A 25,753-nucleotide genomic window follows, 5' to 3' on the forward strand; every position below is an offset into this window, starting at 1 on the left:
ATTAGATGAAAAGAGGCTGAGACGATCTCATCATCCGCACTGTTAATCTCTGTGAAACCTTTAATTTTGGCCTAATATCAGCCTCCATTTCGAGGAGAGGGAGTACACGGGTGCGTGTGCGCGTGCACGTGCGAGTGTGAGAGCGGGGCATGTGGCCCATGCGTGTTGGTGTGTGCACATGTGTATGTCCATATGTGTGTGGGTGAAGTGGATGATATTGAGTCTGACTTCATAAATCACCCAGACACTGATAAACTCCCCATGCACCCACACACCGCTAATGGGCAACCCTTAAGGAGTGTGAGTGTCTCGTGCGGCGTTTGATTCAACATTTATTAACCCCCTCACACACTAACACACACACACACACCCCCACACACACTTTCTCTCATGTACTATACACACTCATTTGAGCCCCAGAAAGAGCGAGGATGTGGTTGGTGGCATTGGCAGCGTGAATGCAGGGTTCTGACCCGGCCGGGCCGTATTAATCATAGAGAAACAGCAGTAAGATACATTTTAGCTCGAGCAGCCGCAACAACAACCTCCGCATTTCCTAACATTAGTTTCCCTCTCGTAACTTATATCCTGTCTACAACTCCCCACTTCCCATCTCATATCCTGGCACCCCTCCTCATTACAGAGCAATTTTCTGCCCCCGCATCAAATCCAAACACTCTGCGAGCTTCCATCTCGTGCTCTTCACACACGTCGGCTCATGACTCTCCTGTTATGATCACCTGCGCCCCTCGGTACGGGTCTCCAGCTTAGTGGGGACCCTGCATGAGTTAATCCCGCGGTCACACCAGTGATTCATAAATAGCTGCTTCTTTGAAAAGTTTGCACAACAAAAAAAAATAAACAATAAGGGGGGGGGGAAACTTTTCGGAGCATATGAACTCAGCTGCGAGCCCTGCACGGCTGCTGGGAAGGCAGAGGAGTATCCGGCATGCAGATAGGCGGTGTCCAGCAGTCAGATAGACCCGGGGATAGATAGCTGGAGAGACAGACATTAGAGTGGGGCTTGGCTGCGCTATCGGGTTTCCTCCCCCTCTGTCTCTCTGCCGGGACAGCCTGGCCTCGGAGGCCCTGACACCGAGGCACCACGCAGCCAGCCGCGACAGCTGCCACAGCAGCATCTAATACCAACACACTCCACGCCACGCCGCCACTACAAAGAGGAATATCATTTCAAACATGGCATTCTTTGATGCTCCTGTAATGATCTCTGTGTTTTGAGAGAATAAGCGGGGCGGATGGAGGGATCTCGCGGTGCCTTTTTTTTATGTTTTGTTTCTTAAGAACAAAGGGACAACCCCCCCCCCCCCCCCCCCCCCCCCCTCTGCGCATAAGCAAGTTCAGGACAGTGATGATGAGACGGAGCAGGATTAAATGAGAAAGTAAGAGAAACACCGAGAGGTACCAGCATGTGGGCGTGTGTGCTTAGCAACCCTGTGTCGGTGTGTCATTGTAACCTTATGAACTCGAGTGCTGGTCCGGGGGTCTCTAATTAGGAACGGCTGATGAACGGCCATACATTACGTGAGGCGGGTGGTGTGGGGGGGGGTGGGGGGGGGGTGCCTGTGATTGTGTATCCCTGCGTGTGTATCAATCTGTGGCTATGTGCGGCCGGTTGTCAGCGAGGCAGGAGAGCGTCTCGGCCTGAGAGAGAAAGTGCAGGTCTAGCCTTGGTCATGTTGACGGAGGGGCGGCACTTCAGAGGCTCCAGGACCCCATGGCACCAGTCTCCCCAGTCCCCCCAGACAGACTGGGAGCATCTGGGCTCTGTCAGCGCCTCTGGCCCCCGCAGACTGCGATCTATATGACGAGGGAGAGGAGTGGACTGGATCAGGGAGAGAGGGGAAAATATGAGCCAGATTCCTCTGCCTGCCTCGTGCAAACGCATGCTTTGCCAGTTCGCGTATTTCACGTGTGTGTATGCGTGTGTGTGTCTGGTTGTATTAAGGCCTGATAACAGGTCACGGTGATTCATTTTGCATGATGGGAGATGGCGGGTTATTGATTAGCGACTGCCGTCGGAAGAACTCTCTCTGTAAAGTCTTCAATTAAGCATTAATTAAAAGTGTGCGGCTCAAAATATGCAAAGCCGGGTTCTGAGCGAAAACATGAAGATTGGACGGACAGATATCATTCCAGAGTTTCCTCGTGAAAAATGATTTGATCGAGCGCCGCCACACGGAAACCGATCCGCACACTTGCCAACACTAATTAATCCATACACTAAATCAGGAATACAAATTGTGGTCCCAATTTAACAAGGTCAGTCTTAACTTCTCCCTTTACACTTTATTTAACTGTGTAGGGGAAGGGGGGGGGGGGGGGTGGGTGGGAGAGAGAGAAAAAAAAAAGAAGCCCTATCAATGCGCTTCGCTTATTATGATTGACGATTGATGATTAAGTCCTCCAGCTGACACACACTACCAAAGCCGGTGAGTTGGAATTGGATGTGACACATACACAGTTCTGCGTGTTAGGTAATTCGTTGACGAGGGGCCAAATTCATTTATGGAACAGCGGTATTGGCAGGCATGGACACTCTCTGCAAAAACAACGATAATCACAGAGGTTTGGCGCGGCGTGACAAGGACTCTTCGGGGGAAAGGCCCTTACACGCCGCTTTGTTGGCCATTCCTCCCTAAGATGGAGGGAAGCACCCGCCGCCGGTCTTAAGATGAGAGTCGCTGGGATCCAGAGGAGGAGTGGAGGGGTTCCGTACGAGGGGTGGCCGGTGTCCAAAGGGCTCGAGTAGCATTTGCTGGACGGCATCGCTGGAATTACAATGTATGGAATGTGTAATTTTTTTTTTAAAGCATGTACATTTCGCTGCAGCTTTTCACCTTTTTTTTTTAGGGGGAAGCAATAAGTGATTATTTGTCCTTTTCCTGCGGAATGGATGAAATAAAAGCTCTGATAAATCCCCTGTAATGAAACATGAGGGGCACCCTGTCTCAAGCCATTTAATCTCTTTTCACATTCTCAATTTTTTTCTGCTAATGAGCCTTATTGACAATCAAACAGAAGCTGTCATCCCCCAGGATGCAACACTCCCAGCCCCTGCGTGTTTGTCATAGTGTCCTGGCAATCAGAGCTGCCGGCAAGACCAGGCTGGCAGTTAGTGGTTCTCACAGCAGCACTGCCTGAAAATGGCACACTTCCTGTAGAGTTGCAGCTGCCACCTCTGCTACTTCCATTACTTTCTATAGCATGCAGATGTTGTATCAACATTCCCTGCCAAGGGGACTGCAATAACTGTGAGATTCATGCCATGTTTCAGAGGCACGTCAATTTCTCAAGTGGCACAATTAAAGAGGGAAATACAGTACCAGGTTTTTCGCAGGCGCTGAAATCGGAAAAGGGCTTTTTCACTTCTTTTTTTTTTTTTTTCTTCCAAAGGGGGGGCTGTTTCGTAAGGGTTCAGAAATCCACCCGAATTTTACTGCCCTCTTCCTGAGTCGAGCTGTTCTGTGCGCCTTTGTGCGGCAGACCTGTCGTGACCCACAGCGGATATGGAAATGGGGCTAAGGTTTTATGGGCCAAACGGATTGGACACAGTCAAGCTCAGGGGGCATGAATATTGGATGTTATTTCTGCTCCCTTTTTATGTAATCCATTGCCAATACATTATTAATAGATGATATCATATCCAGAACTACTGGACAAAGCACTACAGAGCGGGTGCTATGAAAGGAGCTCTATGTGGTGGAGACTGTGGCAGAAAAATACAGTTCTGGTGATATTATTTTATCGCTGTGGACTAACACTCTCTGACTGGGCAATCCTCACGGTGTAGTGTTCTCGGGACAAAGCGAAGTTCACAGAGGGGAAAGACGGTGAATGCTGTATTTCCACCAGGGGTGAATCCCAGTATTTGTGGGTTTCGAGGTGCACTGAAACATTGATGAAGTATCGAATGACACCCAAATACAAGTTTAATGGATTTTAAAGCACCGAGATATCGCGGCTCATCCTTCTCGGCTGCGGTGAGTGAAGTGGAAATCTTTCCAAGGTTCTGGAGGTCTCGTTGCACACGGCAGACTCCCGGTGTGCGGTAGCAGGGGAGCAGCCTCTTATCTGGTGTACCAATTCACAGACAGGAGACTAATCTGGGACTTCTCTCTTTTTTTGAGGGGGGGGGGGGGGAGAGAGAGAAAAAAAAAGGTCAGATTCCCTGTTTTTGATTCAAATGCGAAATTGTTCAAAAAAGGTCAGATTCCCTCTTATTGATTCATGGTGAACTCAAAGTTATGATCTCTGGTTGCCAGTGAAGTTTTTATGAGTCACAGCAGCAGGATCCCACTCGTGTGTGTAAACTTCACGGGAGTTTTGCAGCTGCCTCTTTTCTCTTTTCTCTTTTTCTTCTCCTGCACAAGACACATCGCTCAGCGGTTACACAAAATCCTGTCTGTCCGAGAGCAAATCCCTTAAAAAGTACTTCTCAGCACTGCCCGTCGAGCCCACGAGATAAACCACGAATCCTCCTTTCAGTTCAACGGCCCCCGTCTTAAAACTGTACACAAGCTGGCACGCAGGTATTATCGCACGAGCATCAATTAAGGGTGAATGTATAAGTCCCCCCTCGACGGGAGTTACATAGGGAGGGGGGTGCGTAAGGTAATATTCTCCTTTTAAGGTCAGTTTGAATTGTTTTTCCTCATGGGAAACGGCAGATTGATAAAGAAGCAAACAAAAACCTCTTTTCTGAATGCTTGTCCTCCACGGCCTCAATGAAGGTTCCATTCCTTTATACCGTCCAGCCCAATTCCCAGCATGCACGGCCATTGTGGCTCTTTCAACTGGAGCTCTCCATTGACTGGCTCATTGTCCGGCTGCTCTTTTGTGCGCGCTATCACCGGAGCACAATCTTTCACCTGAACAGCACAGGAGCGCAGCCCTGGACATGCTCACGTGAAAGCCACCGATTCGCCCCCGCAGATGCCAGGTCACGCAATTAACACGGCACTAATGTTTATGGTGCATAAATATATATATATATATAGCAACTTAAAAAAAACAAGCAACATCTTTGCTGATGCTTCTCAATAACGGGGATATTAGTCATTCTCTGGCAGACGGCGAGATGTTCAATATCAGCGCCCGGGTCTTATATATTTTTTAGAGGAGTATTTTTTTTTGTTGAAATATAACAATGCACGAGCAGATGTTTGAAGCGTGGCCCTCGGCTACACAAGGCTAGTTAAGATCGATATTGCTTTCAATATTTCTTTCCTTTGACAGATAACCAGTACTGAGGGAAGTCTTGATAAGAGTGGCAACATATGGATGTGGCAAGCCTCGCTCTCTTTTGATTGCGCGACCCCCTGACCTTTGCCTGTGTCGGAGAGAGAGCGAGGCAGCCACATGGTACGGTGGGGGTCTGTCAGGCTCTGGTTATGGGGCATTATTGACCCAGGATTTATAAATATTTAATGCACACATTAAGATCATGGTGGAGGGTGGCCATTAGAGTTCTCCAATAAAGAGGCTCTCACGATGATTGAGTGGTGTGGCAGAGCTCGGGGGCCGCTCGTCGGGTACAGTGGAACTTGCTGAGACGATAAACTGCACCTCCAGCCTGGCTGCCAGGCTTCAGAGCTCTTAAACCTGGCAACAACTGAGCAAACTTGTCGTTTTTTTTATTGTACTTTTACCCTCAGAATATGATATCCTCTTTTTTTTTTCTCTCTCTCTCTCTCTCTCTCTCTCGCTCTCTCTCTCTCTCTCTCTCTCTCTCTCTGTGTGTCTGTTTTTGTTGTTTCTGCGACGAGAGGCAGTTTCCCTCGGTTTCATTTGCGGCGCGGTTAAGACTGAAATAAACTGCTGTTTGTCATTGAATAATGGCGCGGAAGGAGCAGTAAGCAAGGCGAGGGCGCCGAACCCGTGTATGTGCGTCTGAGCAGATAATACAATGTCAGGAAGCAGATGTGTGGCCATTGTTATCAGACACATTGGATTATCGAGGGAACAATTTCAAGCGCGGTGGGCGATCGCGGCTGGAAATTAAATCGCTCTTTTGAGTGTATCCGCCCTTTGCGCTATCAGCGGGGCTCGCCGGCTATCTCCCGCGCCGCGAGGTCCGTGCATGCCCGGCCGACATAATAAGCTGTGATATGTTGATTGCCACTCGGATCGGCTGCCGTTTAATTGTGCATTAAAGGCAGAGGTGGCCTCGGACAATGTTGCCTTGATGAGAAATTGACATTTTGTGACCTGCTCAGGATGCCAGATAAGATGCTCAGTTGTTTTTAAGGGGGGAACCACTATTCTTCCCTCAAACACTCCTCTCCTCCGGGTTGACCCACTTGATGAGTATAGATTTCACCGTGGGCCCCCCCCCCTTTCAGCGCTCAAACTATAAGAGGTTCAAAACGATACCAGCCCTTATAGACAAAGGATAACCTTGCTCTTTCGATGTATTGATTCTTTATTAACTAGGTGGCTTAATGCAATAAAATGAGGGATTTGAATGAGCCCCATTTGGGCCGCTTTGAATAAAACGCTGGCAATGTTTATGAATGACTGCGACGAGGCTTTGAAGCGCCACAGAGATGCTGATACAGAGACCAGGAGGAATATGCAACAGTGTCAGAGTGCTTTGTTGAAATAATGTGAGTGAAGAGCAGTTTTCATCTTTTATGGATGTTACACGTTTCCACAGGTTATCAAACAATTATCTCTATGGCAAAGTCATGATGGCAAACACGAGAACTTACAGGCGAATCACAGGTTAGTCCTCCCAAGTTTCTACTGTCCCTGTCCTGCTCGTCAGTTTGTCTGCCGGCCAAACGGCGCCGGAAACTGAAGAAAGTCCACAGTTGATGAGCTAGTGTGTTTTTACTGAAAATTTTAATAAAACATCACTTATTCATTTCTGTTTCCATTCCAAATGTTGACATTTTTAAATTTTCTTCCCTGTAAACACATGTAAGCTATGTGGCAGAGTCATAAGTGGTGAGTAAAAATGACTTCTATACATTCTACAAAACAGAAAAAAAAGTACAACCACAAATGGAGTGTTTTTTTTATCTCCAAGGTCGTCCCTCATGCACATTAGTCTCTATTGGATCTTAACAACTATCATATGGGTCACAAACAATTTATTTGACAATACAACCAACAAAGTTTTCTCCAAAATGGTCTGTATAGATAATTTAAAATCAATATAAAAATAAACAATGAAGTTTGACTTCCCCTTTAAAAAAAATGGACAGAGAGTCTTGACGGAGTAACACAAAATGTTTTGAGGATACACGTGAAATATATGCACATTGCATTTCATCAAATACAAAAAGAAAACAAATGAAGGCAACAGTTCTTGGCTGAATTATCTGTGCTGCATCACTATATTAAGGGCATGACGATTAATACATACATAATGAAAAGCAATATACAAAATTTCAGAGATAAATACATTATTTATAGTTGATATGTTACAAAATTTCCCTCAGTGAGCGCAAGTGTGTGTTGGAACGGAAATATGACAATGAATTACTACACTCCTACATTCTCGATGGATTTTTAAATTTTGTTTTTCAAATGTTTTTTTGTCGATCTAAAAGGAACATGAAAAAGACAGATGTATAAATATTTAGCACAAGTTTGGCAATATCACAATAGTCTACAATTTTTAACCACATATAAAACACATAAGGGAGTTGGAGCTAGAAGGGGGAGACTGCTCCTCATCAACAAGAAACAGACTTCACAGTAGCCTAGGAATGCATTAATATACAGTGCTAGCAAAAAAGTTGAAAAACATGGCAAAACACACTTGCTTAAAAGGAAGCTCTAGACATGGAAGTACATCATATTCATCAACAGAGCAGTGTTTTGTACACGTCAGTGTGCTTGTTGAATCAAAGTGGATTTTTTTTTTTGATTTTTTTTTTTTACTTTTGAAGATGATTTCTAGCTACAATAAATTACAAAATTTAAGTTAAAATGCAGGAATGAAACATGATACATCCTTACCCGCCCAGGCCCCATCCCCGTTTTTTACTTTTATTTTTTTTAACTCGTATTTGTTGTTCTTTGATGATCAATTTTTCTACATTATATATCTCATATATTTTTCCAGTTGTAATTCAAACTGTGTTGGCCCCTGTGAATTTTTCCTCACACGCAAAAATACAAAAAAAAAAGGTCACATTATAAAGACACACAACTGCTGTGAATCTATTAAAAGAGAGTTGAAACAGGAAAAAAAAGGAAAAAACAGAAACAATTTTTCTGAGGCAAAACAAGTCCATTGGCAAATGTACTGTACATCAGTGTTTTTACTTTACAACCAGATGGTGAGTCCACAGAGTCCCTTCCAGTATTGAATGTGTTGGATGATTGGACAGATCCGGGGGCCGAGGCCCGACAGGTATACAAAATAAACCCTTCTTCATCCCGCGTCCTCTTCAAGGGTGATACAACCGAGGGGGGGTGGTGGGGAATTACAGACGACAAAATAAAAAAAGCATCCCACAGAAAAAAAGTATTGTTCCTTGTGAAATCCTTTTGTTCTGTAGGTGGGGGGGGGGGGTGAAAGTCATTTAAAAGAAACCAAAAAATTCTTCACTTTTTTTTTTTTTTGTTCTTCTTCATCTTTAAAAAAACAAAAACAGAACGAGCGGTTTGACTATACATTACACCAGCGTTTTTTGTGGTGTGTTCAGAGGACAGGTTTGGGGGGCGGGGTGAGGGGAGGGGGGGGGGTGTCCTCTGAAGTGGTAGACTGGTGCTTGAGATGATGAAAGTGCATTTACATGGGAGGGACAACCAGGCCGGACATGGCTGCGGAGAAAGAGAAAGAGAGGCAACGTTAACTTATTGGGCTTAGAAAGCAAGGTTTGGATTAAAAAATTTGAACAATTTACAGCATGCATGGATGTGCTGTTGCATGTGTGTGTGTGTGTGTGTGTGTGTTGTTGTGTGTGTGCGTGTAGCTATGTGTGCGCAAGTCCAGCCACCTGACACCGAGCGCGTGAATGCATGCCTCAGTGTGGCTGTTTGCGTCTGTGCCTGTGAGTGTTTGCCGTGTCCACCAGCCGGCTGCCGCACATCCTCCCTAACAGGCCGAGTTTGAAAACCTCCCTCCTGCTCTGACATTTCAGCCCCCAGCACGCCACTCTTGCCATGTGTGATATTTCTCCTGGCGTTGGGGTAATGGCAAACAGTGGCCCAGACTCCCTGAGAGGCGGCCGTGGTGACGGCAGAGCAACAACACGGTCACTTCCCACAATGCCACAGTGCTCCGGCTACTCGACGCTCCTCAGATTCCTGCTCTCGCTGCCTGTTCCTCCCCTCGTCTCCTCGCCCCTCTCCCCCTGCACTACACCGCGCATTAGTCCCACACTCTCCTTTTTTCCCTGAGACGTGTCATTATCCGAGAGAGATTAGGCGAGATCAAAAGGTAGCTTCCGTTATTTTACCAGCACCATCTGCTTTCGGATATCATTAGCAACTGTACGTCACCCCGAGAGTTTATATATTCGGTATTTTCACACGTTTTAACAATTAGGCGACTAGTGAAGTGCTGGGATGATATATTACTATATTGCTCTGAGTATATTTGTAGAGTCATGGTTGAAACGCTTTTAAGTTTGCCAGCGCAGATGATGGCAAAGGCATTGCTCATTAATTTCCGCACAACATGTATTAATAAGTATGAACGTGTAGCAAGATGAACTTTAATTTCCCACTTCATTAAGCCCAATGTTATTAATCTTGGGGCACACACTACGGCTAAGCTTGTTTTCAAAGCAATCATGTTGGTCATGACACATGCACAAAACCTAATAAACATAATTACTAAAACAATTCTGGGAAGGTCTTTTTCCTGCGACATCAGAGATCATTTGTACGAAAGGGCAACAAGGAGGCACGTGTGTTTGCACAGATGTGAGACGAGGCTTGCAGTGCTGTATTCGTGTGTGTGTGTTGTGTTGTGTTGTGTGAAGACATGCTCTGTATGTGGTGCAGTGTGTGTGTGTGTGAGTGTGAAGTGAAAGGTGTAAATTGGCCTGTCAAAATGCATATATTTGTAATGATTAATCCCTCACCAAACCGGACAGAGGCCTGAGCAGCGGTATCTGACCAGTAGTCCGTGGGGAAGGGATGAGGGGGTGAGGGGGGCTCACCTTGCAGTCCGTTGCCGTTGGCACTGGTGCAGGAGGGGGGTGGGGAGGCCTGGGGTCGGACCACAGGGGCGAAGGCGCTCTTTTGTTTAACTGCGGAGACGACAGGGAGGGGAGAGAGAAGGAGGGGGGGAGAGAGTGAGAACGTGCTGTGAGTCCGGTGCTCGGGAGGGAGAGGGCAGTTAAGGTAAGGCTGGGATAGTATATCTGTCAGAGGGGCGGGGGGTGGGGGTGGGGGGTTGGGGTACACGATCAGTACTCACAGGCTCCTACCGTCAACACATCTTGTCCGGTTCACACAAATACAGGTGGCACACGTTGAAATACACATAAAAAAAAAACGAATACAACTTCCATCCCGGGCTACACACGTGTGTGTCCCACCAAGTACTAAAAAAAACAACAAGCCCCGGAGAATGAATAGTAATATATTATCTCCATCAATAACGTTATAACTCTGTCACAAGTGATTCATAGAAGAGAAAAACGAATGTGTGGAGCCGGAATTAAATCAGCAGCAGCTTAGTGCTACTACAGCGTGTGATAGTGGCAAGCTACTCACTTCCATATGGGGAGTTGGCAGAGGATCCGTTGAGGAACCCGGGGGAGCTTGGCACTCCCAGGTTCATGCCGGCATTGCCGTAGCCATTCATGCTGTTGCTGACGCTGTTGTAGCTCGACTGCTGCGGGGTGCTGCTGGAGATGTAGCCCCGGGGGGACACGCTGCTGGTGTTCCGGCTGTAGCCCACTGAATAACACGGGTGGGAAGAAGGAGAGGGAAGCTCATTCATACCAGTCGCTTTGCACAGTGTTTACCAGGGATTAGTCAGGAAACGATCATGGACATTTTTACTGCTGCAAAATGGGGACATTTTCCAATCGGCACATGATACCAGTTTAATAATAAAACATTTTGGCACTTAATTGGACCCTTAAACCCCCCATATTGCCAATGAGGAAGGGGGCTAATGTTCAAAAACCATATTTCTATCTTTTTCCAATTTTTTCCCCATTTTTAATGAGTGAAATTTAACTATTTCTCATTTAGCTTCAAACCCCTGAAGGACCCCCCCCCCCCCACCCCCCCCCCCCCCCCCGCAGGTCCCTGGACCCCACTCTGGAGAACCACTGAGTTATGGAGCCATACGCCTCTACGATCACATACCTTGGTCGTTCCCTTGTGACTCAGACACATTGACTGCGAGCTGGCTGCTGAAGGAGTTGACTCCCATCATGCCGTGGGAGGCTGTGTTGGCGATGCGAGGGGATCTGGTTGTGGTTGCGAGGAACGCTGTACAGGGCCTCGGCGATGTCAGCTGCCCTCTTCAGGATGATCTCCTGAGGTGCCGGGAGGAAAGCGGAGGTTTCTGTTATTTATGTTTCTTCGCTTTGATGCGCGGTTCACGGCTATACGGTTAACTCACAGCGCACGCGGCCCTGCATTGTTCCAGATATAGTGGTGAAAATACCCTTTGGTGATTCTACCAGGGAGTTTTCAATGGTTTTTCTTGTTTAGCAGAAGGTGTGGACACATACCTGATTGTTGTGGGGCATTCCATACAGGGCTTCAACAAGATCGGCCGCCCTCTTCAGTAGCACCTCCTGATGAGCAAAACAGGGAGAGCACATGTTAAGACCCGACCACATTACGTTTGTGACCCCCCCGGTTGTTGTTTACGATAACAAACAAATATCTAAACAACATCACACAGCAGGGCCGCGGCGATATTTCGAAATGTTTTGTATATTCAAGCGCCGCAATGAGAAGCCACCCGGATTTTTAGAGGCTGCGTTTTTACAGCGGCACCACTTTGCTCCTTCCAACCATGCAGAGCAGTGAATAATGTTCCCTATCTTAATTAAACTGGCATAGTCCTTTAAAAACAACACCTCACCCCTGATTTCTAGGCTTCACGTTTGCTCCGGAGTTCAGCGCCGAGTCCCCCTCTCCTCAGAACAATAAAGTGAATTAGCTCTGGGTTAATCTAGTTCTGTTGTAATGACATTAAGGAATTTTTCAATTAACCTCTTTGACTGGATGTTGCAAAGGACTTCACAAATGACTTCCCATCCAGCGAGAGCTGGGTGCTTGTGCCTTGGGGACACGGATGCTCAGGATGTGGTCTTATCCATGTCTGCATGCTTGCCCCCGCTTGACAATGCGGATTAGCTGTGTTGCTTTGGCTCTTAACACTGAAAATGAGTTGGCCCCAGATCCTGTTCCCCCCACTCTGTTCCAGGCTCTCGGCTAGGTGGGGTTTGGCCCGTTTGTGTGTCTTTATCTGCTCTTTGAATTCAGCACTTACAATTAAATCCCTCTCAAGCAAGCAGACTGCTCTCTTTGTTTTCTATAATACAGAAGGCAATATGCTCTATGAAAAACCCTCTCTTCCTGTTAGAGTGCGTTTAATCTGACAAAGGCAAGTTGCAGACATGGCTCTTGCGTGTGTTTTTTAAAATGCTTGCTTGTCACCTGCTGTAGAGCGGAGATTTGTCGACTGTGCTGTTAGAACCCCGGTTAAAAGCAATGCAAATCTGTCACCAGGAACATCTCAGATGGCGCTTGTTTTCTTCCCACATTCGCTGTGTTTTCTTTTGCGGGCCTCGGTAATTTGTCTGAAGTGTTCCATCACTTGGCAATAGCAGTGTGGGATTAAGACGGCAGCTGCCGTAAATGAATGTAAACACAGCCTTCGCGCCTTCAAACAGCGGCCTCCAAGACTTGGCCTGCGTTTCCAAGGCACGGCGTATGTAGTGTGTACGGAGCGTGTGTATGGGCCCTTTCATCCCGAGGAGCATATCTACCACAGCCCTTGATTTATCAAGATGAATCACTGTAGAAGCCACTTCCAGCGTATGCCATGCTCTCTTATAGAAACATATCGCTTAATCCACCCCACGTTACCGGATGGGTGGCTCTTAGAATGGGCATTTACCTCTGAAATTGGTGTGTATGCTCAACGTTGCATGCATCTAGTTTGCATACAAATAAAGAATTATGGTTGTCGTGCGGCAGGTAGACTAAATGAGAGGACCAGCTGTCTTGATGTGTTCTCATCAGGCAGAACAGATTTCTCTCTCTCTTGCTGAGTGAGATAAAGTGGTTTTCTTTCTTTTTGTCTGCAGTTAATAATTACCAATAATCTATTCTATCATATTTCAAGATCTCCTACATGGCTCTCAATTTTAAACAACAATTAAAGCAATTAAGACTGTCGCACTCGCGAGCCATGTTTCATTCTCTTTAAAACGTCCTCTCCCTCCTTGTCCATATGCTACTTTGCAGCAGTGACATAAGGACAGCTTGGGAAAAAAAAGGAGGAGAGGAGACGATATTGCCTCTCATCCTTAATCTGTCGTTTACCGCGTGGTGTCTTAACTAACCAAGCTGACTCGCAGGGCTATGCTTAAGTGGCAACCTAGTCATATCCGAGGATGATGAGAAGTGCTGCACCCAATCAAGGCAGAAGTTTGTTTTCTTCTGACGAAAGGCTTTCATGCGTGGCGGCTCATGCTGTGAATACGATTAACACGGAATAGTGTTCGGAGGGCATTTCCATGTAAATCTCAATACTGCTCCGGCATAAGTGTAATTGGCTTTCTTGTCATGGAGACATATCAGAACGCACCATGTTAAATTGAAACAATTAAAGGCCTCAAATGATTTCTGTTGTTCTGTGACAAATGCGTGACAGATTCTCCTGCTATTGTTTGGCTCGCTTTGCATAAAGGTCCCGTGTTCAACAACTGTTTAAACGGCGCCGCTCAGATGACAGATCACCTCAGATTTAGACGCCGTGTTACGTTATTGCAAACGGGGGGGGGGGGGGGGTGGAGAGAGAGAGAGAGAGAAAAGAAAAAAGCCTAACAAATGACGTGTTATGAAAAAAATATCCAACAATAATAACGACGTGGCCTGACTGTGATTCTTCAAACACTAGATTAACATGGATGTTGTATTTATATTATCACAGTTAATAAAAGGGGGCCTAGGTTATGTAGCTTGGAGTGCTAATGCCATTTTAAAACTGTAAGGCAATTACTCTGTTAGCTCTAGCCCGAGGTAATGAATGCATTTAGAAGCATAGGGCCATTAGATGAAGGTACTTCAAAGAGCACAGGAAGAGAGATTCATTTAAATACATGGGTAATTGCTTGACATGAACACATTTGTAATATTTTCTCCTTGTGGATTACACAAAGAATTGGAAAAGAATGGGCTTATGCTCATTTTGGGGGGCAAGAAAAGAATCCAAAGCAATCAGCTTAATAATAAAACAATATTGAGTTTCCACTTTTAATTTCATAATGAATCTAATTTGTTACAGAAGAGAGAAATTGAGTGTGATATAATGTGATATCCAGTCTATTTGTCCATTACTGCCAGAGGGCACAAAATGGTATTATAAATTGTCTTTTTTATATTATGAATAGAAAATTGTTTTATAACAAGATCTTAAAAAGGAGGGTGAATTCCAAAGTCTCTCTTCACTTAACGCGATGCCCGCAAACCAATCTCCCTTCTCATCACTTGACTGCTCACACTTATTACTTTCATATTCACCCTGGACTTTGCATTGAATTTTTATATCTCCACTCCTCCCACAGGGTCAGGCTGTCATCTGCGATGTTGTCTTAGAATTACGAGGTAAACTTCAATCAGAGGCAGCTTCCCCCCTTTTTTTCTCTGTGTAGCAACAATATTAGCGTGCATCCCTTGCTATCCATGAGCACTCCCATATTGGCTTTCTGTCTCCTCACAATTACCACGTGTCTTACTGGTCCCAGGGAGAAGGCTGGTGGAAATCAATAGCGCAGTAATATTATCAACTGAAGGGTGAAGTCATGGGAGGGAGGGAGGGAGGGACGGGGGGGGGGGGTAGAGGCGGTGAGTGGGCCCGGTGTCGATTTGCCTTTCCGCTAATGCACACCGCGCGTCCTCCAGCTTTATCTTCTTTTTATAGAGTCTCCCTGCCTCACCTGCACCCTTGTAATGGCTGTTCTCTATATGCTGTTTTCTGTTCTCATTCCAAATGTACATGCCGGCCCGCTGCACGCCGCGGGCTGTTTTATTGGGAATGTGCTTTTGACCCCGGGAGCTGACCCTCAGATGGCAAGCTTAACAATGACGAATCACTTGGTGGGATCATTTACATGCCCCCTGAACCCCATATTTGGGTCCATTAGAGAGCAAATCAAATATTTATGTTGTTTATTGGAAGTGCAGGGTTTCATCTCACTCTGTGATTGTTTCATGCAAAGGCTGGGAGAGCGTGCTATATTAAGTATACGCACACCCAGGAAACTAATCTCGGGTTCGGTGTCAAAATCTGTCTCGCGGCCAACACCGCGGCGTAACCGGGGGAGGGGGGGGGGGGGGGGTGGGGGGTAAAAGTCGGGGCTTTCTCTCGCGACAGAGCCGTGTTTAACATTGTTGTTCTCTTTTGTTTCACAGATGTGGATTTTTTTTCCGCAAAGACGCTCTGACTTCATATAACGTAGAAATAGTGCGTCTAGATTGACCAGTGACGCCCGCGGAGATAGAGGAAGCCGTGTGGATATTAAAGGTAAGTGTACTCAGTTGAAATTAGAGTAACATTTCATGTCTGGGTGTTGTTTCCTGTCTCCACGGGGATTGAGTCTAATTGAAACACTTCATATACCGAACCAGGGACTGGCTGTGATGTTCCATTTCTCCACGTTGCCTTGGTCAAACATCTATAGCCACCGCACAGTCTGTTCTTTATTAAATTGTCCATTGGACCTTAATGATATTGCTGTGTTGCATGCTGGGATTTAATAGATAAGGTCTTTAAAGGTTTTTACAATATTATTAAAGCTCCGAGGTGGCCGCCACTTTACTGCATGCCGTGGGGTTCCGAACGCACTAATCAGTCATATTATTACACCTCACACATCTGGAATGTCACTCACCCAAATGGTTACTGGCAGGGTGGCAATTAGTGAAAACACACAGATAGATTTTATCAATAGGAAATGAAAAGAGCGAGGGAATCAAAGGGAATGATGAAAAGAGTCAAAGAATCAAAGAGTTTCTGCAGTGGAAGGAAATAATAACAATGGAAAAGGAGAAGAAGAAGAAGAAGAAGAAGAAGAAGAAGAAGAAGAAGAAGAAGAAGAAGAAAAAAAGAAAAACCTGTGCACCTCATTTTCATGCTCCAGCATTTCAATATGGCAGCCTATTTGTGTGCCACACCGGCGTGTCTCGAACTGATGAGGCTTTCAACTCCCTCACCCAGGTTCAAAAGAAAACAATAAGAAAGCCAAAGCATAATAACAGGCAGTCTTTGTCTATTAGCCGCGGTAAGACGAGGGGGTTTACGGCACAGGGTTCTGTAAACAAAAGATTAAACCAAATCGAGCTGCAGAAAATGAAAGGAAAACATGAGTGGGGTAATGAGGGCGCAGACGTCGTTTCTGACCAGATTACCATCTCCACAGACTACTGGAGAGGAAAACGCCTGATTGAGCTATTTTACCACACAGAGAGTTTACGCCTCTCCCTGCACACAATCCCAATACCATTACCACGCTGGTTAGCCGGTAAGCCACATATGTGAAGCAAAGCTGTTACGGTTTGGGGTCACAGTGCTCCGTGTCGCTGGTGATGTTTTGTGTATTTGTCACATTGAGAGTATTAAAGCCTCAGACAGCTCTGTCTCTCTCTTTCTTTTTCTTTTTTCTCTCTCTCTCTCTCTCTCTCTCTCTCTCTCTCTCTCTCTCTCTGTGCTGCGGGGACAGTGTACCCACCTTTGGTAACCTCTCAGGATCGCCGGGGTGTCTGGGGATGACCTTCTGCAGCCTCTGGAAGCCGTAGTCGATGGTCGGCTCATTCAGGGCTGAAAGAAAGCAAAAGGTAGGAAGAGGATTGGAAACGTTTCCTGAGTATTTTGGAAGAACCTGATTGAGAGACCTGACTTTAAAGGAGAGGAGTCATTTCTGGATGCCTCATTTCCAAAGAATCCTCGGGGGCGAGACAAGGTTTCATGAAACACCGGTGGCTCCGCGGGGGGGGCAGGCGATAGAAAATGACACGGGATCCTCTGACACTTGTGTCACCGAGTGCTATTCCATTAACAGCCATGATGGCCTACATCAGCCTGAGAATCGTTCGCAGGGACCCTCCCCCTTTTTATCTGCTTGGGAATATTGACTAAAAGCAAACTACATAGCAGGGGTCTTTTAATCTAACAGAGCTTTAATAATCTGTGAAAGGCTGTCCACACATTGATCTAGTGTAGGTTGCTGTCATTTCACCCGTCTGCACCGACTGTACTGCAACACTGGGCCCGTGAAATACGGCAACAGATCCCATGCAGCCATTAATCTCTCCCACCCCTCAAATAGTAATCTGGGGCACGAGGCATATTGGGCGATGAATCAGAGGCACAAAGTAAATGAATCATAACCCAGACTTTGGTGAGAGCAGGGGCATTTTATGTCTGACAGTCCTAATGGGTAATTGAAGGCTTCCTTACAGCTCCGCCTGATTCTAAACAATCATGTGTACACTCATAGGCAGGACGAGGCGAGGGCGGGCGGGAGGGATGGAGGGAGGGCAGGGGGGAGAGACGGAGGGGAGGAGGAGGAGGAGGAGGAGAGAGCGGTGTAAAGGGGGAAGGAACGACTTAATAGAGAACATCACTTCTCAATGTAGATATCATTTTCAGGAGAGTAACTCCGCCGAGCAAGGCGCTTCATAAATCAATGGCTTTCTATGGAGACTAATAAGAGCTGCCTGCCTCTATTCATTGTTCAGCCTGTAATTTGGCCCATCACTCATTACTCAGCATGTAATTTCAGCATTAACACCGCACAGCTCGCTGAACCTGCTGAACACCAGCGAACGTGAAAGCAAGCGAACGCCCCCCCCCCCACCCCGCACTCGCACACAGGCAGGGCCACTGGAGCACAGGACGGGCAGTCGCAGCCGGAAAATGAACATTTACGTTTCTCAGTCTTTCTTTTGTTCCCTCTCATCTAAATACACACATCGGGCATGCTCTCACACACACACACACACACACACACACACACAGGCTGTACCTACTCATGCATGCATGCAGCCCACACACTTTACACGTGCACCACTTTTGCCGAAACCCGAATACAGTAATTGCCAGCTCGACCGTGATCAAATGGAGCAATTATGTGTTCAAGCATGGACAATGCAGGGTGGCTAATCGATACCGAGGATCTGGCTCCTCGCAAATACAGCGGTACTCGGCCCCGCTACTCCCGGCACACCTGAATAAACACCACGCCACAACATACACTGCTGGAAATCTGATTTGACATGTCATCATGCGTCCCCGAAAAAACGACAAAAGGTCTGCTTCGGAATGTGGTGGTGGTGGGTGGTGGTGGGGGGGGGGGGGGGGCGCCATCTTCTCCTTAATAAAGGATTGATCTGCCGTATTGATCGTACATGACAAGGCTGTAGCGAGGAATTTGCCCCCTTTCTTTTGTTATTTCCACCTCCTTCCTTATCTATGCACTGTGGCAGACTCATACATGTGTACACACCGGAGCATGCATATTGGCGCCCGTGTGTGTGTGTGTGTGTAAAGTGCACGTGCCCGGCTGTGAGAGTGTATGTGCATGTCAGCCCCCTGCCAGACCCCGCTGCTCAGTGTGATGTAAATTGTGTATGTGTAAAAAGCACTCCATAATCAGGCCATCCATCATCAGAGGCTGTCAGTGGGCTCTCTTAGGGTGATACATCACGCTCTCCTGTCCTCTGCCTCAGCTGGGGCCTACACAACCCGCCAGGCATGCTGGGAACACAGCCGGAGAGGCGTACAGTACAGGACGACACCGGGGTCGGGAGAGGTGCCGTGTCTGATGGGCCCCCTCCGATGATAATGACGCCCGACTGTAAATGGAGACCCGTGAAATAATTATCAATGTGATTCGGAGGGTAGGATATCCCGTGGTCTTAAAGTTTAGGGTTTAATTCATCAGTGTTTGTGAAGTTCCAATGTTGTGTTCAGTGTTTGCATGTGGGAAATGAAGTGAACAAATATGTTATTCCCTCGATCTGGGTTTTAAAAACACGGCTCAGGGTTCTGCAGCCGCCGGCCAAGCGCCGGGCATGATCTCCACATGTCCACATGTCGCCGTCTCATCTATCATGGAGATGATCTTTGTAACAACCCCGGCGTAATGAAATTGGTGACACAGGCCGCCATCTGCTATTGATTTCATGCAAATGCTTTTGACAGCTGATGGAGACTTGCATTAGCGCTAAACGGTGCTGTCAGCTGATGAGTTGACAGTTTTGTAGTCGTGGCATGTACACCGGTGCAGACAGACACAGACAATGTCAATAATCCTGTAAGAGCCGCTGATGATATATACTGAGCACTTATATTCAATCCGGACAATAAATTGCGTTATGTGTGTATTCATCGCGTCGCTCCGCACATTTTTTACTCGCGAGCAAAAGATTTCCTTTCACCCCCTCGGAGCTTTTACAAGAATCATTGGGACGACTCCTCTTACGCCACACACAGTGACAGTCCCGTCCCCCCCCCTCCCAACCCACCCGCCCACCCACACACTTTTTTTTTATTTCGCTCTCACCTCCTCGCCCCGTGTCTTTTTTTAATCTTTGCCACATCATTATGTCCCGACTTCACACCCTGTCGTAAACTTTACTCTCCTCTAAAGATGTAACGGGCGAATCCAGCCCCGCGATGCACTTGCACGCCAAAATTAGTTTGGCCCTCTCCCTGTCCTCCCGACACAATACGGTGAAAGGGAGAGAGCGAGGGGAGGGGGGAGGGAGGGTGTGGAGGGAGTGTACACCCCCCCTCCCATCCCCTCACATTACCCCTCCTGTAAGGGTTCTCAGACGCTGCATGGTAACATGAAACCCTCCACACACATCCCATAAATCCTGCGCAGGGTGGGGAGTCTAGCCGAGGGGAGGGAAGAGGGACAGGGGAAGGTGGAGTGAAGGGGGGGGGGGGGAGTGGGGGGGGGGGGTGACTGGGAGGAGGTATGATGGGGTGGGGGGTCGCTGGCACGTTCCAGTCACGCCCGCTTCCCGGCCCGCGGCCAATCAATACCACTTTCCTGTTTTAGAGGCGGGTAATTATGAGGTGGAGAGATTGTGTGACCTCTCACCCCTGCTGCATTACTCGCCTGATATTAAGATAAATTGCCTGATTTTGGGTAAACATATGCTGCAATTCAAACTGTCAGCACTGGTTTGCTCAGGGATAATTTGTATTGATCTCCTGGCTTCTTCCCCATTTTGCTTACTGACCTCATGGATAATTAGAGAAAAAGAGACACAGGGAGGTAAGGCAGGGCTTGCATCTGAATACTTTGCAGGAGGGATGAAGAGCACATGCGAGGAGGGGGGGAGCGGAGGGAACATTATGGACTAATAGAATTTTCATTTTCTCTCATCTTCTGCTCAGATTTAGACAGGTTACATGTTTTGTTCAATTACGTTATTATTATGTCTCTTTTTCCCACTGCTTGTGTTACATTCACAGAGACGTAATCGCCCGTAGATTTGTTTTTTCCGTGCTCTGATTTCCGAGATGATTAGAATTTAACAAAAGCGACGAGAGAAACAAAGTGGCAGCACATATGTTCCAGATTTAAACAGCAAAAGAATTGTGTCCACACATGAGCGGAATTAACACGATAGGTGACAAAGAAACAGACCTGCTGGAGGGTCGGACGCTTTTTTTTTTACATGAAAGAATGAGGGGGGGAAAACATATTTTATGAATATTTCAGTAATTTTCTCACTCTTGAGAGTGAATGATCATGTTTCAGAATATGAAGAAATGTAATGCATGCCTCGGTGTGCAGCTGTGACCGTATCACTTCCAATTTTGAATATGGCGCATGCGCCCCAGCGCTCGTGGCAGGGCTTCAGTGGAATTCCTCGGCCTGGAATGTGCACTTCCCAGTCTTATTTTGATCTGACGCCTTAATCTGCCCGGCCTTTCATGCCCCTCACACATTTTCCCTGAGAGCCCCTTTAGCCGCCTCAGTCCAGCCACTTTACTTAAAATGTAGAGTGGATGGCGTGTACATGGCATCTGAGTGGGGTCTGTTGCTCCTTCTCCGTGTTCCCTAGAAATAGGACATGAGTAACCGCTCTGCAGGAACAGTGTAACATGGCCGACGTTGGCAGCCAGAAGTGCTTACACGGCGATACACTGCTGTGTGCCCTGGGTCTATATGGAAGTGGATTGAACTGGCGTATTGACTTACAGTATCGGGGTATAAACATGGGGAAATGTTTGAGCAAAGCAGTAAATTTAAGGGAAATTGTTCCTTGTTAAGTCGGTGAGGCTGAATGGAGGCTTGCACCAGAGTACTAGCATTCCTGCCAGCCATTACAGCTTATTACGATAACTCTATCTTTCCAGGAGATAAAAACCTAGCCTTGTTGCCATTTGCCAGCTATTACTTTCGCTAATTATACTTAACTGCTTCGAGCTTATCTCCACTCCTCCTACACCATTGAGCAGTTATTTTTTTCTTCCCCCTTAACACAAATTAGAGGTGGAGTGGGAGTTGGAAAAGGGGGAGACAGATAAACAGCACAGGCAGAAGTTCATTTAAGTGTTATTGCATTTGTGACTTGTCAAACAGTCGAGCTGAGGCCTCCTAGGCACCTGCAGTCGGTTAGACGGATGCGGTTCAGAGCCGTATCAACACACGTAATGACCTCATCTGGCGGCTGCTCAGCGCTGGAGACACAGAGAGAGCAAACCTCTGTCACCGCAAGGAGTTAAAACTGAACCCTGTGCACACGAGAAGGTGAAGAGCTCGGACGTCATGCTACAGCTGCGCGGTGTGGAAACGTTCCAGTTGCGGCTGAGAGAATAGAAAACACGCATGCAGATGTAGAGACCATCTTTACACTCGAAAAATAAAACCAAACCAAGCCAAATTGGAATTTTCACAGCAAACCCACGCAAAGCAAACCTCATCTGTTTCGACACTGACCATATCATCTCCATCCACTGCAGCCAGTTACCGCTGAGTGGTTCCATCTCCATCCAGTCTCAAGATGAACAGGAAATTAAAATTTGCAGTTAGGATAGATCAATGGGGACAGATCAATGATCATTGAAATTTCATGAACTTTGAGCCAATACAGATGAAAAAAAAAAAGAAGAAAAGAATCGAGACAGTTACAGTCTCCGGCAGATATTGCTCCTGCAACAGATAAAATGTAATTAACACGGTTAAAAGGGAGCAATGGTACAGATTGCAGGATCCATAATTTCAGCCTCCCTTCATGTGGGCTGTATTATTAGAAAGGGCCAGAGACACCTGTTCAATCCTCTTAGATGACATCTCAAGTATGTGTGCCACTTCTCGAAGGACGCCGGCGGACTTTCACACATTACCAGCCACCAGAAATCAAATGGGTTCCCTTCACAGCTGATTGCAAGCGCAAATTAATATTGTAAAATGAAGATCAATACATGGACGGGGCGCGGATCGATGGCGGCTAAATTACGGCCGCGTTTTCCCCCTCATTCAAGATGAGTTGTGTTTTCCTCTCAAAGTCAATACCGCGCTGCCTCCCTCATTCATTTCTCAATAAACTTGCCGATGAATTTCAATCAAAATGCGGCAGCGCGCGGGGGGGGGCGAGGGGGGAGTGGAATTCTTTTAAAGCCTGTTGGATGTGGATCGTACTGAAAATGGGGCAAGAAGAGGAGGAAGGGAAAAGAGGAGGGGGGGGGGGGAAATACTCGTCTATCAAGAGCCCCCCCCCCCACCCACCTCCCTGCCGCCTGTGTCTATCTGTCCTGTGGCAGAGGACTGATGCTGGGACTTAGTGGGGACAATCCATTTTAAGAGCCATTACAAAACGGACCTCTCACAATACTGTGGGACCAAAAAGGGGGTCCAATTAAAATTAAATCAATGAATACCATTCCTTACTGGGAGAGGAGGGAAGGGAGAAAAAAAACCACTTGCGTACTTTCATTTTTCTTCTGAAATTTACCCACAATATATTTCACAGAGATATGTAATAGGGGGGGGGATACTACATGCTCAACTGCAAGTACTTATTTCAATCAATTTCCTGGAGCTGGATTTCACAGGTCACTTGCTGATAACACGCTGTGGAATAATGCCACAGCGTGCCTCTCAAAGCCTACCTGACAAGCTGCCTGACAGTGGGGGAGTGCGAGCACGTGTCACGTCAGCCCTCTAAATGGACACGAGGACCTTCCTCCGTGGAAGCTTGTCGCGCTCCACACTCGCTCCAGCAAGGCCTTCAAACCGGGGCCCATCTAACTTGGCAACGAGTGTCTGCTCCCACTCCCGCCGAGCTGGTGCTAAATACCAGGGTTGTAATGAGACGGGCAGGTATGAGGATATGGCGAGTGGATAACATGCTTTGACACATGCTAAAACTGTTGTGCCAACTGGTTACAACCCACTTGACTGTGGCGATGACATTTGTAAATGCCTATGTCATCTCTTCTTATTGTAGCACTTCATACTGCAGGGGGGGATTCTCTGTTTTGAATCTGCAGATAAAGTAAAATTGGTTTCTAAAACCTCTTTTACACCAAAATTAGTGGGTGTGTGAGTGTTTTTTAAACAGAAATAAAATTGCAAAATTGTTTGACCTTTTTCCCATTACCAGTCGGTTCTGTTGTATGCCCAGGTGTCGTTTCCGAATTGGACCAGAAGCAGATTTTAACCTGTTGCCTACAGATCGTGTCCATTCCCATTACACATCAAAGCCAGCTATTAGTGCATGTCAGTGAGTTTTTTGACCAATAGGAAAAGGCCTGAATCTGAATTGCCGTGTTTCGAACTTTAAGGGATTTCCAGCTTGTGTTCAGTATCTGGTTTGTCTTTGCGAGTCCTCGTCTATGATCTGTTTACATACCTCCTTGAATGCCTTTCATTATAGCCTATCTTTGCTGTTGGCCACACCCCAATCGCTGACCAGCGACCAGTGGAGTACCACACCCAACCCTGCAGGACAGGAAATGAAAAGGAAGCATTCCATCTGATCTGCTTCTGAGTCTGGGACTTCAAAGTGACGGCAGGGCGGGGAGGAGACCTTGGTCCAGGCCCGACTTACAGGCCGAGCAGCGCAGGGCCCGATCTGATGGGACCCGATAAAGACGTCTATGTTTGTTTATTTTATTTTTACATTTTTTCTTTGGAAGAGGAGGGTCCAAAACTACAAAACATGTTTTTCCTCTTTCTAACAGTGGGACAGGATGTGAGTTTAATTTTCCATCTGGGAATTACCACTACTCATATCCATGTTGTGCTGTTGAAAAAAACGGTTGCCAGTTTGGATTTGTACAAAGACAGATACATTTACAAAATAAGTAATTGTAGTCGAAGCGTAACTAAAAAAAGAAACCTTCCCCCTGCCCTCTCATCATCTTCCTTTTCCATCCCTTACCGGACTGACATTTCTTGATCTCCAGCAGTATTGAGTGAAGCACACATGACCTCTTTGTCCTTATGTTGATGAATGACTGCCTCATACCCATTTTGTCAGATTTTGGTGCAGTGGAGTCGATAGCGTCACCTTGACGGGGGAAACTTTGTGATCCATCAGCCCTCAAGGCTGTCTGGCCTCAACTACGGCCTGGCAAGAGCAGCTCCCTGTATGGGGCATTCTGCAGCGTCCAAAATCCTTCACCCAGTGTGCCGCTGCTCATGTGAGGTCGAACGCACGGCTCTTATTACTGCCGCTTTACAGTGAGGACAGGAAGGGAAAAAAGGAAAAACACTTGACTTGTACTAATAGCCGAGAAGCCATGCTGGTCAACAAAGGTCTGAAGACGAAGCACCCTGTCAGTGCCCAGCTTGGGAAATTAGCAAATAATGTTCCCTTCCCCCTGACAAATGTGTGACAGCTCGCCTTCGCCAATCATTCTCTCCTAACGTTATGATGCATGTCCTGGATCCCCACTGGAGGATACAGGCGAAGTTTACTGACCCTCAATTTACCCATGACAAATGGGGTCCCGGTAAATGTGCGTTTTCTGGGGCGCGGAAGGGGTTCATTTTAAGCAATCCTGGTTATGTGGATGTCACTGATTAGGATAAATAGTGGCTGAGTGTGTTAGGGCTGCTTGCAGAACCATATTACCAAGGGCCTGCATCGTTGCCCCTGGAGGGGAGCTCTCGTGGAAACTAGGAAACCAACAGCTCTGATGCAATTAGGAGCTTAAATTGGATAAATTGTACGGTCAAAGTTTTTATTTATGATTTACTCTTTCATAGACTGCTGTGACTATGCAGCAAAAAAAAAAAGGTTAGGAGGCTGCAAATGAGGGTGAAAATGGAGACTTTTCCCTTTAAAGGATATCTGATAAATCCGGCATGTGCTGTTTGCAGGGCTTAATAAAGCATAAAGTATAATAAAGTATTGACTCAGTTCAGCCTGGACTTTCTTCCTTTGATTTTCTACAACCTTGCTGACAGTTGGTTCTACCAGTCCTGTCCGGACCAATGGATAACCAATACATGGATTAGACAGAGGACAAGCTAGCAACCTCCAAGGGACAGCACTTTGTTGCAAGGTAAAAAGGTAAAGACTGTAAAAAAAAGCAAAA

The 25,753-nt window shown here is 46.7% G+C and overlaps 1 protein-coding gene across 1 annotated transcript in view; it reads right to left on the reverse strand.

Moving 5' to 3' along the window:
* Positions 1–6,637: 6,637 nt before the first annotated feature.
* Positions 6,638–25,753, reverse strand: part of ebf3b (EBF transcription factor 3b) — a 70,149-nt gene continuing 51,033 nt past the window's right edge. The window contains 7 exon segments of the mRNA XM_062401509.1: positions 6,638–8,799; positions 10,068–10,235; positions 10,705–10,890; positions 11,308–11,401; positions 11,403–11,480; positions 11,679–11,744; positions 16,914–17,002. Coding sequence (XP_062257493.1) covers positions 8,768–8,799; positions 10,068–10,235; positions 10,705–10,890; positions 11,308–11,401; positions 11,403–11,480; positions 11,679–11,744; positions 16,914–17,002 — 713 coding nt within the window. The 3' untranslated portion in view covers positions 6,638–8,767.

This window comes from Platichthys flesus, chromosome 12, assembly GCF_949316205.1.
Source record: "Platichthys flesus chromosome 12, fPlaFle2.1, whole genome shotgun sequence".
Taxonomy (NCBI): Eukaryota; Metazoa; Chordata; class Actinopteri; order Pleuronectiformes; family Pleuronectidae; genus Platichthys; species Platichthys flesus.